The sequence below is a fragment of the Botrytis fragariae genome, assembly GCF_013461495.1.
Source record: "Botrytis fragariae strain BVB16 chromosome Unknown tig00000795, whole genome shotgun sequence".
Classification (NCBI taxonomy): Eukaryota; Fungi; Ascomycota; class Leotiomycetes; order Helotiales; family Sclerotiniaceae; genus Botrytis; species Botrytis fragariae.
Genome location: NW_023501011.1, coordinates 1,460,448 through 1,473,799, shown reverse-complemented (window position 1 = coordinate 1,473,799; position 13,352 = coordinate 1,460,448). Strand labels below are relative to the sequence as shown.

The following is a 13,352-nucleotide window of genomic DNA, read 5'->3' as shown; positions in this document are numbered from 1 at the left end:
TAGATGACGGAAGACGAAGGAGATGTTGGCATTTCCAAATCAAACGAAAAGGGACAGTGTGACTCGAAGTGATCACACCAAGCAGAATACCAGTTGGTACACGTGAATCGAAACATGACAGTTAGCTGTTTGCATGAAGGTGGTCCGCTCATGATCCAGGACTCAGAATTACTCGAGAAAGGCACTTGGAGGTTGCTATCGATCAATATCAATAAATGACAATCATTCTTTTGGTTTCCGTAAAAGTTAGCGAGGTAACCTAGGGGATTGAAAGGCTTTGAAATGCAGAGCAAGAACGCCGATAATTTCAGGATGGAGGCATCTGCCACACCGTTCGGTATCTCGCTCAATTCGCTATATCGGATTAATTAGAAATAATCCTTCTTCGCCGTCGGCTTTTTTCAAGTGGAGAGAGAATCTTAAAATTGTTCAAAGGAGAATTATTTGTACCTAGCTGCGCCGCTTAAAGGATTGTGGTCCCAATTTTGCTTTCATTCGGCCAATCGTATCCAGTTCTATACGCTGGGCAACTAGCGTCACAGAGGCCTCACAACCAGTAAACTCGTTACATTCAAATCTATACAGGACTTTCGATACAGCTTCGTCACCTCTCTACATTTGATCAGAAATGAGCGATCAATGTGCTTCGCTGGATCTTGATATCAATCTTACGAAATCCTACAATGGGAGTGCTAGTGCTGTCTAAGGGCGAGGCTCGGATCATTCTTGAGTGCTTCCCTTCAACCAGACAGACCATCTATATATGTAAGCAGCTTTTTGAGCGAAGTATATGAGAAGTATATGATGTGGCAAGGCCTCATCGTCCTCGAAGTATCATTATCATTATCTTCTTCATATCCTTCTACTCTCTTAACTTCTCAACCCATCGTCTTCACCTGTTGCTTTTCCATGTGTCTATGCCAAACATGAAGTTCATTGCTTCCCTGGATCTTCTTTTGCTTACATCCATAATACATCAAGTGTGGTCATGGAAAGTAGGCAAGGGAGTCCAAATAAATAGTGGCTTTGTACATGGCCATGTAGCTTCGAACACCCCCGACAACCGAAGTTGTCGTTTCACAAAAATGCGATAAGATACAAAGAGTGTATGAATTCAAGTCCAACAATCGATACCAAATGTCCAGATCTCAATCAGGCATCACATTTCAAGACTTTATGATTGTCTCAGCTATACTTAAACATTGAGAAGCATACACATCCCAGTGTTCAAAATGAAAATATACATTCACATCTGCAGAAATATAAATATTTGAATAGAACTTGAACATTGTATTCGCCAGCTGGCGGAAAATATCATGATGTAATCTAAATACTCAATGTAGCATTTACCAGCTCAAAATCTCGCATAACCGTCTAATTAAATCCTTCTAGCCTGATCCCGAAAGCCAAATATCTCAAGACGAAAGAAATCCTTACGCCTCACGCCTAATAAGTCTTACTTAGAGCCAGAAGGCTTATCTCTCAGCGACAATTCCCATGTGCCAAGTCTCCTAGGAAGCCTCAACGATAGCAATTTCTGTGGTTTCGAGCTCGTCGGTTGTTCAATCTCATACGCATACTCCAGACCCGGTTCCAATCCTCCCTCCATAATGTCAATTTCCTCCTCCGTTGGCAGCGCAGGCAACTGTGCAACCCATCTCTCGACATTATCCGCCGACGAGTATGTAGGAAAAATCTTCTCACGTTCCTCAATCAATGCATCCCTTCCATAGTTGTTCTCACACTTGCATATGCGTCTCTCCTCATATAATGGACGTCTAGATCTCAATTCGCATTTTTCGTTAGGACAACACCACCAACCTTCCTGAAGATCTATTGGATCTCGTTCTGCCTCCTTTCTTCCATCCGGTAGATATTTACCCTTGCTGGCGAAAGTCGGACATAATCGTTCGCCGAGATCATGAGCGCCAACGGGACATCCGGCATATGTACATTTCCACCATCCTTTGGGCAAGATTCTAAATGCATCGTTAGAAAGAAACTCCGGGGGTGGGCTACACCGAGGAACTATGCTGTAGATATTTTTGCGACCTCGCTCGGCTCTTCTCAAGCGCTTCGCCTTTGCAGAGCTAGGATCGATGGGTCGAGGAAGGACATTTTGGTCGTTGACGTATGGAATTGTGTTGCTGTGTGGGATGTTATGTTGAGACATGATGAGGTTTAAAGAAGCTGAATTGTGTGGATATGAGCCAAGGAGGGGGTTGAATATAGTTTCGATGGTAGAATCGTTATGTTTGCGTAGGACCTGGTAGAATATTGCTGTGCTCGAGAATTATTGTGGACGAGAGGAGAACATAAAGCAAAGAGGGATATCCGGAGCTATTTAACCAGATTTTGATGGGCCATCTAGACGCCAAATGACTGTAGAAAAGGAGCATAATGGCTCCAGGATGACTGAATAGTTCCGAAATGACTGCAGAATGGGATTTATGAAGAGCCGCAGCCCTGAAACGACTTAAGTCCGAATACGGCGGCGCATAATGACTAGTTGCATCTGTAATGACTGGAACGACACTGATTTCTTCACGATGACTGAGAGAACATATCTCCAGGGCCAGTCATGTTTCCGTCACATGACGCGACGAAGCGACTCGAATTAGTGAATGTAATCCACCAGGCTGGCTGCGAGGCTGTGTGCATTTCAATGTAGAATTGGAACTTGTATAATGAAGAGTTCTCATCTTGTTAATCGAGCCGAAAAGCCTCTGTTGCTCGGGATCGGACTGCACATTATATCACTCGTTTCTCATCTATTAGGCTAATAACACTTTATTATTCAAGGCCAGATTGAATATACAAGCACTAAGTACTCAACAAATAGTCGGATCGGAGAAGCATAAACCCCGCATTGGGTTGATTACTTAATCCAAACGCGGGGAATACCCATTCGAGCTACCCCTCATTATTACAAACCATCTCGCAGCTCACTTACAACTGTCTGATATCTCATCATCATAAACTCAACATCAATCAAAACACCACAACAACCCTTTATTAACATTATCGCACGCAAATAACAACAATGCCGTCAGGAAAAGCTACCGCAACAATCAACGGCCGTACCATTGCCGAGACAGATAACTGGGAGGTTGTAGAGGGAAATGTCTATGTATGTACCTGACTTTTGAAGTTCTGACATATTGCTAACAATACAGTTTCCACCATCGTAAGTTGTATTGTATTGAGTCGAAACGACCAATACTGATAATTCAGCTCGGTGAAACAAGCTATGCTCTCCAAGACGGACCATAGTACACATTGTCCCTGGAAAGGTGATGCATCATACTATACCATCACGTTTGACAGTGAGCTACCTAACTCCCCTGTTTATGAGTCAAGGAAAGATTGACAAAGTATAGAAACGGAGTTGAAGAACGCAGCTTGGTATTATCCAGCTCCGTTTGACAAGGCTCAGAATATCAAGGATTATGTTGCGTTCTGTAAGAGGCTCATTGGGTATGGAGATATGATTTGCACGACTAACAAGCACATAGACAAGAACTTGGTTGATGTGAAGGCGGAGGAGAACTAGGAGACCTGGGGCTGGATCTGAACATCAAGAACTCGTTGAAGGTGTGGGGCTTCACAGAGGAATCTCTTGCCGCGAATCGAACAATATTGAACAATTAGCACACCAGATAGCAGTATACAATGGTCCAGAACAAAATTCAATAAGCTTTTTTGACTTGACTCATGAAATGCAGATCTACGCGTGAAACTTGTTTTAACAAGCAGAAGACAGAGAACGATGTTATTCGTAGTTGGTCTCTCAATATCCAACAGGTCACAACGATATCCCAACAGCTCTATCAAGAATCGTGAATAGGCTACTTGCCCTATAGGTAACATGTGTGGCTCGAGGAACCTCTGTCTCTAAGACTGAGTATGAACCCCTGGACTAAATGACAATCTGTTCCTTCAACCATGCTGCAAAACTGTAGGCTAGACATGTTTGATTGAGACTTTGCACGACCAACTCATAGGGATTTTTGAAGTGAAAGAAGCCTGATATTTGAACTATACTTTGACCTTCTCATGCGTTGAATATGTATCGGCCATGAGATTGTAAAGGAGACAAGCCTCCTTGAGACCCGAACTTTTTTCATTGACAATGTGGCAGATGTTTGATAGAAAACGAGCTTGAAATTTGCATGAAAAATATAGCCCAATGAGCTGAGTGAATCAGAATTAGAAATGGGTGAGGGGCATTGAGTGATTTGATAGCAGAATACAAACACAATTGTATACTGAGAGCTTGGGCCCCGAAACCCCGAAGAAAAACGCGCTGAACACGCTAAAATCATCCCGCGATCACAAACGCGTCACCCCGCACAGGGTATCTTTATCCCTATCACATCACAATTGATCCCACGACATAAAATATTGCAATCAAATCTACGAAAAGGAATAATCATGGAGAACGCCCCGGAACAGTACGATGATACTAATCGCGCATTTCTTCAAGCATTATTAGCGCGTGGCACTTTGAATCTTGAAGAAGGCAAAGATTTACTCGCCCATATTTTCACAGTTCAAGATGGTGATTAGAAATTCCTCTTTAATCTTTCTTCTTCTCAAACTGACATTTATCATATAGATGGAAGAGTTACTTCAGCAGATGATGTCACAAAGGATGACTTAAACTCCTACATATCCAAAGCAGCTGAAGCCCTCTCGCCGTTCGATTACGAGATTAGAAGCATGAGGCATCAGCGAACAAATGAACAAATCTGGGCTCTTGTCAACAGTACCAGCGATCCCCTCACTCAGATTGCGACCACTTTTACAACGGAGGAGATGTTCTACATTAAGCGGTTGTTGGATGCTATGTTTGAATCATACAATACCAAGGGAAAGGAGGTCATGGCTATAACCAGTACACAGGCTATACACTCATCAGTTATTGGAGGCTCCGGCCGGCAGAGCATAGGTGACGCCGACATGCAAACAATAGATAACGGTGTGAGGAGAGGCGAAGCCGAGAAGGTATTGGAAGGTCTGGTAGCGCAGGGGTGGTTCGAACGAAGCGATCGAGGGTTTTATTCTCTGTCACCCCGCGCAATTCTAGAGCTTCGAAGCTGGCTTGTCGATACATATAACGACTCGGACGATCCGGATGAGTGGCAGCGCATAAAAAACTGTGAAGCATGTAAAGGAATTGTTACGGTTGGCATGAGGTGTTCGAGGAGAGATTGCAATGTGCGACTACATAAGATCTGTCATCCTGCGTATTTTAGATCACGTCCTAACCAGAATTGTCCAAAATGCGAAACTGAGTGGGATGGAAAGCATTACGTTGGAGAGAAAGCGGTCACATCAACAGAAGATAACTTGAGAGAGAAGCGGAGAAGTGGCGCTTCCTCGCAAAGGAGAAGAGCCCCTGTTGAGGAGGAAGGAGAAGAGGGCGAAGAAGAGGACGGACAGTAATGAAATTAAAACAGGGAATATGGCGTTGATGGCAAACGATTATGATATCCCAGATGGTCAAAATACTTTGGCATGCTGTCGATACTTTCTGGAAGGATAGCCGACGGGACAATTTAAATTTCATGCCTGCATCACTCATTGGTCAATATTCTGATGCAACCATGCTTGGCGGAATCGATCCCGGTACCTAATTTGCGCAGCACAAGTGTCAGCCTTCTTCTGAACGGAAGAAGACTGCTTTTACATTACATTTCTTTCATCAGCATTCTTTGTGTTTCGTCACTCTACTTTCCATTGCAATGAAGCGATTTTCTTACAAACCCCTCGACCCTCTCGTAGACGGAATTCGAGTAAGTGGTTAACTAACGCCTTCGGGATCATGATTGCTAATGAAGAGCTTATAGCTTCTGCATTTATTGCCTGGTAATTGTACCCAGCAACCTCGTTGCTTTCTCAAGCATGCAATATTCGGGGAACGACCGAAGTACAACGCTGTTTCCTATACCTGGGGTAATGAAGCTGATCAACAACCCATTGTTATTGATGATCGATATTTTCTTGTAACGGAAAATCTGTACAAGGCCCTTATATGCTTGCAGCAGCAAAGTGTCACAGAACACGTTCTCTGGGTCGATGCTATATGTATAAATCAGGACGACGTTGCGGAGCGGAATCGTCAATTGACTATCATGCCTTATATTTATGAGCGCGCAATGCTTGTGGTAATTTGGTTAAAAAACGACGAGCTTATATCACCGCCGGTTTGGCCAGACCCAAAGAAGATATCGCCGTTTGAATTATCAGGGCATACTCAACAATATAAAGATCAACGATCATTATTCAACTACTTAATGATCTTATGCTCAAATGAATATTGGAAGCGCCTTTGGATTATCCAAGAGATTGGAAAGGCCAGAAAACTCATCATTTTCTTTGGACAAGAACTAATAAACTGGCAACGATTTGTGGAAACCATCACTCTCAACTGGCCATATCCTGCATGGATCACGCAGGAAATAATTGAAGAAAACGCATTGTCTCAGACGGTTCCATGGAATCTATATTATCAATTACGAAACAAATACGATGGTGGTCATAGGCTGCAAAACCTTTTGGAAAATCATCGTCAAGCTTTGTGTAAAGAGCCGAGAGATAAAGTATATGGGTTGGTTGGTTTGGCTACGGACTGCTATGCTGGATTCCCTATGGATTATCGAAAAACCCTCTACGAAGTCTGGAAGGATACAGTACTTTTTAGGAATTCCGATACTCGAGTTCATCAAAGTGATATTTTGAAGTTTGGAAAATTAGTTCGGGACTCTCTTGGCGGCCCTAACATCACAACAATGAAAGAAATTGCGGATGATATCTTTTTGAAAATACCTCAGAAATCAAATCTTGAACGATATATCGGAGTTAGCAACCCTACAGTGTTGAAAGTTCCGGCTCGTTTGGTGGGACGTATCGTACATTTGGGACCTTCGTATGTACAAATAATGACTGAACTTTCGAAGACTGCAGACTGGAGATTGAGTATTCAGAATCATTTACCGGATAAGATTCAGCCCAGCGTTCAGGAAGAAAGTGATCTCTTCTTAGAAATGCTAGAAGACTTAGATGAGACTGGTCTCAAAATCGTGTCGACATGTGGTTCTGATGTTTCCTGGCTTTGTGAACGCTTTCCAGGAGAGAATTCCGACCCGCTCGATAGACTCACTAAGCGAGATGTAGGAGGTGAGCCTCTGTTGCGCAACTCGTCTTTTCATCTACCTCCAAGAAGGTCTGAACCTCTTCCCCCGTCGCCAGTAAAGGGAGCACGTTTATTCCTCTTGGACAGATTTGTCGGAAACTTTCCGGTATCGAATGATGCGCCTGCAAATATGGGTCTTGGACCGTCAGCAGCTCGTGTAGGCGACTACTTGTGTGAGATTAATGGAATCAAAAAAGCCGCAGTCATAAGGAGAACGAAAGCTAAATTAAACTTAATCGGAACTGCTGGCTTAGCACAAAAACCACAAGATGCACGAAAAAGTAAAAATTCTACACTCGAAGAAACCTCTTCCCCATTTGGCCTGCCAAGCTTCAACAATTTGACGTCGGACCAAACGGTAGATTTGTACATTTATGTACCGTTGGCATACCAGCTCTTGGATTAGCTTAGTCTTTTCTTTATCTGGTCAAACTTCCTCCCGTGTAGAGCTTCTCTATGGACAAGAATGATATTGGACAACCAAGGAGTGAGATGATTTGAAGTATGGCGTTATTGTGTGAGTTGAATGTGCACAATTAAGCTCTATTGCTCGAATTAACAGTGTGCGATGAGTCTTCGATGTCTAGAATAAAGTGGTATAACAAAGAAAATAAACACTTCATGCTCGACAATATGATAATGGGTGATGTGAAACCTCAGATTTACAAGAATGGATTTCATTACATCAGAATCGCTCATTTCTCAGCGTTCTTACACATACCATTGCTAACCTCATTATGAACTTATAAATTCTCTCTTTGTGAAGGTAGGGTGGTACAAAGTAGCATGTCTAAAATTCCATAGCCCGTCTGTTTCACAAGACTATAGGCATAGTGCGAATGATGACCTGGATGAATCCTATATCGCTCAGCCAGGAAGTAAGTAAGAAAGACTACAATTCATCGTACGCCTATTGTCAAGACAAGCCAAAAAAATCCATTGAAGCTGGATTATATAGATGAAACCTTGTAGTTCCTTTCCCAATACTTATAATGCTATGAGGTAGCTACCTGATATGTTAAATGCATGTAAATAAATGTCTTCGGTACGCGTGAAGACGACGGCCCGCAAAGTTCCCGATGAGGCTCCATTTTTAGCCGATGCATTGAAAACTTCATCAACCTGGAAACTTCAAAAATCAAATCAAATCCGAGGGTTCCTATTTGAACAAAAGAAGGAGAAGGGGTGAATAGAAGAAAAGAAGGGAGAGAGGCCTATATGTGGTGAGCTCGGAGCGCCAGGTCGGTGGTTCGAGCCCACCCACCCACTGAACCTACGAATAATAGACCCCACACTTAAGCCACCAAACCTCCTCCTTTCTTTGAACCTTAAAAAAGCAACCACTTCGGCATTCTACAGCCAACAACCACCTGCATAAACGGGAGCAAAAAAATAGCCAAAAGAAACATTCTAAATTGTGTCTCCCTCGGGTGGGCTTGAACCACCAACCTCTCGATCACGTGATCAGGAATAAATCCTGGATAACAGTCGAACGCGCTAGCCAATTGCGCCACGAGGGATGTTGTATTTGTTGGAGAAGAGCCGCTTTTATTAAATAATATTGAAATGAAATTTATGTAGCTCATATATCAATGACGAAATCTCCAGAAATGGTAAATAAATAGTATACATATGTTTTCTATAGCATACAATAAGCAAACTCTTAATTCATAAACACAATGCAAAAATACACTCAAGAACCAAAATCCAAATAGAAGAAAAAGCAATCTCATCAAACAGTCATCTCACCTAACAATCCACCACATCTAACAAGCACCCGCAGCCAATTCCCCAACAACAAGCCCCAATCCATTAGCAACTGCGCTCACACCACCTGTCGTTGCAGCCGAAACAGCTTTAAACGCACCTTTGATTGCAAGACTGAGCACGCTGTCGACTTTACATTCATTCCCCTTTTCCACGGTAAAAACAACGGTATCTCTATCCTCCCAATCCAGCATGGCCTGTTCCGCAACTTGCACTTGGACTTTGATTTGTTTTGGGAAGGGAAGCGTATGTGTAGCTTCTGCGAGGATTTTGCTTCCGGAAGGCCATGCCCTTTCATCTGAAATCATGTGTTAGTTTTTATGCCTCTATCCTTTCCGTCAAAGTTTTGTAAGGGGTTACTTACCACTGATGCTATCCTTGGCCCATAACTCAGGAAACACTCTCTCCACCACCAAATCCGCAACTTGATTGATCCGATCAGCTTCATAATACGGATCTCCCTCTTTCTCCATCCGATTCACTGCATATGTCATTTTGTAATCTTTACTCCCGATTTTATATCCTTCCCCATCAGCAGCATTACTCTTATAATGGTCCTTCAACCACAAAAAAGCATTTTTAACCTGTTCCTGCACTCCGTGATCATTCTCGACATCGTAATTCTGTTGCCCCAAAAACGGAATACTTTGCATCGTACTAGAAGTCGTCACAATCGTGCGACGAACCTGTCGCGAATTTCTCGTGCAGTAGTATTTCGCACTACATTTGACATACATTTTTTCTCCGTAATCCTGTTTCCAGTGCGAGGCAGAGTTGTTGTAGCAGCGCATGGGCGCGCCTCCCAAATCAGCATATCCAGTAACGAACGTCTTGCCATCTCCCATTTCCGTGAGTCCCCAAACTTTGAACGGCTTTTTGTCAAGTGTGCCGGTGATGGGATTTCTTTCTGTACCCGAAGTCCAGTCTACGGGATGGTTTGGGTCGCCGGGGTTGGAGGCGTACGCTTCGTCGAATTGCTGTCCTTTGATAGAATCGTCGTAATTTTTGAAGTACCAGAGTTTGTCGTCTCGGCCGTTTGGTGTGGCGTCGTTGCTTTTCATATACTTGAAGCAGGTCGTGAGGAAAACTGCTTCGTCTAGTCGTTCGTCTTCTCGCGGCAGAAGTGGGCTGCTCAGTACTAGTGGTGCAACTGCGAGGAGAAATGTGGCAAATCCTGAGAGATACATGGTGGTAGTAAGATATATGATGCTAGAAATTGAATTTTAAAGATAGACTGAAGTGGTTGAGAAAGAACTAAAATCAAAGAGAACGTGTGTGGATGAACAAAAAGGCAACGGAACCCACTATCATTATATACCGCCCGTATCAGAACTAAAATTGTCCTCAGTTGCTCAATCATACGAGGGAATACTGTTCAAACTTGGAATCTTGCAGTCAAAAACATGGAATAATGTCATTGCAAAGCATGTACTAACTTCCGTCTATACAATTTTGCACGATACGAAATGCAAGCCCGAAAGACGGCGACCTCATGAAATTACGAAGTAGTGAGAATACTTGGCAAGAGATTATTCCCTCTATAATCATAGCATCTGAATCTGCTATACGCGCCGATTAGGAACATATTGATGGATCTTCTTTGACGACTTTGCTACTGTTGAGACTTGGCTTTACACAAGCCCCTATGTAATCAAGCATTAGTTCATTTCGCATCTGGAAAATGTTGAATGTGGTACGATATCTTACTCTTCTGCCCCCCCCCCCCCCCTTCTTGGACATCAGATTTTGTGATTGACGGTTTTCAATTCAGCTGCGCCGAACACCTTTCGCTGAGACATCTTTGTAGGAGCTCTTACTAAAACATGTTCCAAACCTCGAATCTTATGGCTATCGAAACGAATTGGAAATTGGTTTGAATAATAGAATCATCTCAGATTGTCCAATCACTGGACTTGGTAGCCCAAGGTCATTCAATTCTTACTCTATCCCGCTGACAGTATAATATCCACAAGGCTGAGTCGCCGCTGACTTTCTCCATTTTTGTGCGTTGTGTAACGTTTGTCGACCAGAATCCTTTGTCATCGGGCTTCATTTGAGATTACTTTACCCAGATAGATCAATCATTGAAGAGTTTTCTTTTCTCCGCTTACAGATAGTCTGAGTTCCGAGAGAAGGTCGGAGTAAATAAAAATATGAAGGATTGCTTTGAATCAGGATGTTGTCAGCATTGGAACATGTGTCTGGTAAATCTGGCATCTCTAGTATATTTCGCTGATTATTGAAATCAAAATAGTTGAAAAAGTGTGTTAATATTCATTATTTCTGGCAAATATCTAGAATGAAGTCTTTCGGTGGTACCACCTTTTGCTGACCACGATATTTTGGCGTACCTTATGCCAATACAAACAGCAACGGCTGTCTGCCGAGGACTGTTGTGTGAGATTTTGCCATTGTGAAACCATTCGACGACGATATTTTCGACTTCGAGGGAAACCTCAATCGATCGTCAAAGTTGGTTTCATACCTGAAAAATGTAGAGGCTGCATGCTGTGTGGAAGTCCCTTGTCGACGTCTTGACAAATTGAATTTCCATGCTGATGGTTTCTGCAAAAATTTGTAGATCTCCTACACAATCCCTCGTCATTCCAAGATTCTATGGAAAATCGCCATTCGAGACCACTGATGTACAGTCTTTGATTTTGAACCAAATCCCGAACACAAGATCGTATAGCTTGCCAAAAGCCCAGTCTAAGCTCAGTTTGCGACTGAGACTTGGTAGAATTGGATGGAGAAGAAGATTGTTCTGCCCACGAAGCAAGACATATGTAAGAATGAATTCTTTTAACGATTGGGAAGATCCTTGGCTGTAGCCTTTTGAAAAAACTTGACTACCGCGGTGTATACCAGCTTGCAAACCACATTCTTATCGTACCTATTAATAAGTCTAGCGATGAAGATGAGGATTGAACCATATAGAAAGTCTTGTTCAGGCACTTGCGATTGACCACCCAATCGCCCAATTCTGCGGCTCCTCATGGCCCCTTTCCTTCCTCCTATTGAAGTATGTAAAACATACTTAGGATGTAGGCAAAGGTGCAAAAACAGTGCCATTCACCAGTGAACAAACGTGAACATCAACCAATTACATCGTACTATTTGACATATCGAACTTCAACGAGCAACCACAAATTCCATCGCAGAACATCTGATCTCCTCCAAATCAACATGAACTCAGAAAACCATGCGAAAAGAAGTGAAAAATATCGTTCTGCCATCATTGCGTACGAAAATTATGCAGACAAAGCCTACCACTCTCCCTTATGTCTTGTGAGATGCACGAAAAAAAAGTGATTGTATTGTTGCTGCTGATATGATCTTTGCAAGGATCAGGACACATTCCCCGTATAATGAACGACATTGCAGAAAGATCTGTCGCCTCAGTTGAAGGACAACAATTTGAGCAGAGAAGAAGTGAAGTTAGAGCGATTGAGCTTTTGTGGGCCAGACTGAACGACGAGCAGAAACGCGAGTTTGAACAGAAGCGTGAGGATGAGAAGAGAAAAACTCCAGACACAAGCGATGCAATGGCGCAAAGCATCATTACTGAAAGTAAAGAACTCAGGGTTGAGAAAGAGAAACGCGAGGCTAAAATCAAGAGATACGCTCGGGTTACCGCTAGTGAAGGAAACAAACTGAAAGATCAGAAAAAGAGAGCCTTGGAAGGAGTGAATAAACTCGTGGATGAGCCCGCTTTGGAGGAGAATGAACTTGATAATGGCAAACAAAAAATACTCTCTGATAGAATAAAACTAGTCGCAGAAAATGCTGCTGAATTGCAAAAAATCCGAAACGAAGATCAAGGACTCGAGGAGAGAATGAATCAGATTATGGAAATTGACAGTGCTGAAGGTTTGGAAGAACTCGAGATCATGAACAAGTTTTATGAGCACCAAATCATCAGACTTCAGAATATGAACAGAAGATACAGGGAGAGAAAAGAACTTGGGGAGACGATAAACAGAGCTGTTGTTGATGTTGATGTTGAAGGAGTACAGGAGCTCAAAAACCTACGCAAATTAGATGATTACAAGACCAAAGAAGTTGTGGATGAGGAAAGCAATTATATAGAGCGGGTGGAAAGCCTTGTGGATCGCAAGAAAAGAACCGAGGATGGAAAGCAAGAGACAAACTAATGCAAAGAGCTTCGTGCATTATGAGAGTAAAATTCATCAGTTGTATAAGAGAGAAAATAGAAATAATTGGGAGGTAAAAGGATGGGATTTGAGTACAAGGCAAGCGAGGCAGAAAGCATCGTGAAATGGCATGAAAAAATTGATCGATTTCTTGGAGATAGAGCTGGTAAAGCTTCACAGTATAATTTCAAGTCAACTGAAAGTCCAACGCTCCAACCCGATTGATCTCTCTT

At 42.7% G+C, this 13,352-nt stretch overlaps 6 protein-coding genes across 6 annotated transcripts; 4 read left to right on the top strand and 2 right to left on the bottom strand.

Annotated features, from left to right (window-relative positions):
* Positions 1-1,456: 1,456 nt before the first annotated feature.
* Bfra_007369 (uncharacterized protein) lies at positions 1,457-2,583 on the bottom strand (the record flags this gene model as incomplete). Its single annotated transcript, XM_037337742.1, is given in 3 exon segments — positions 1,457-2,266; positions 2,436-2,553; positions 2,564-2,583. 3 exon segments carry the CDS (start codon positions 2,581-2,583, stop codon positions 1,457-1,459), a joined length of 948 nt encoding a protein of 315 aa, XP_037187122.1.
* Positions 2,584-3,043: 460 nt separating this feature from the next.
* On the top strand, positions 3,044-3,553 carry Bfra_007368 (putative duf427 domain protein; the record flags this gene model as incomplete). The annotated part of the gene is made up of 5 exons (XM_037337741.1): positions 3,044-3,130; positions 3,177-3,187; positions 3,235-3,326; positions 3,381-3,461; positions 3,516-3,553. The coding sequence occupies 5 exons, from the start codon at positions 3,044-3,046 to the stop codon at positions 3,551-3,553; spliced, it is 309 nt and encodes a 102-aa protein (XP_037187121.1).
* An 881-nt stretch (positions 3,554-4,434) lies between these two features.
* On the top strand, positions 4,435-5,448 carry Bfra_007367 (putative ring-like domain-containing protein; the record flags this gene model as incomplete). Its single annotated transcript, XM_037337740.1, has 2 exons — positions 4,435-4,561; positions 4,619-5,448. The coding sequence occupies 2 exons, from the start codon at positions 4,435-4,437 to the stop codon at positions 5,446-5,448; spliced, it is 957 nt and encodes a 318-aa protein (XP_037187120.1).
* A 299-nt stretch (positions 5,449-5,747) lies between these two features.
* On the top strand, positions 5,748-7,604 carry Bfra_007366 (putative het domain protein; the record flags this gene model as incomplete). Its single annotated transcript, XM_037337739.1, has 2 exons — positions 5,748-5,798; positions 5,853-7,604. The coding sequence occupies 2 exons, from the start codon at positions 5,748-5,750 to the stop codon at positions 7,602-7,604; spliced, it is 1,803 nt and encodes a 600-aa protein (XP_037187119.1).
* Positions 7,605-8,964: 1,360 nt separating this feature from the next.
* Bfra_007365 (uncharacterized protein) lies at positions 8,965-10,152 on the bottom strand (the record flags this gene model as incomplete). The annotated part of the gene is made up of 2 exons (XM_037337738.1): positions 8,965-9,263; positions 9,330-10,152. 2 exons carry the CDS (start codon positions 10,150-10,152, stop codon positions 8,965-8,967), a joined length of 1,122 nt encoding a protein of 373 aa, XP_037187118.1.
* A 2,181-nt stretch (positions 10,153-12,333) lies between these two features.
* On the top strand, positions 12,334-13,119 carry Bfra_007364 (uncharacterized protein; the record flags this gene model as incomplete). Its single annotated transcript, XM_037337737.1, has 1 exon — positions 12,334-13,119. The coding sequence occupies one exon, from the start codon at positions 12,334-12,336 to the stop codon at positions 13,117-13,119; it is 786 nt and encodes a 261-aa protein (XP_037187117.1).
* Between the last annotated feature and the right edge of the window lie 233 nt (positions 13,120-13,352).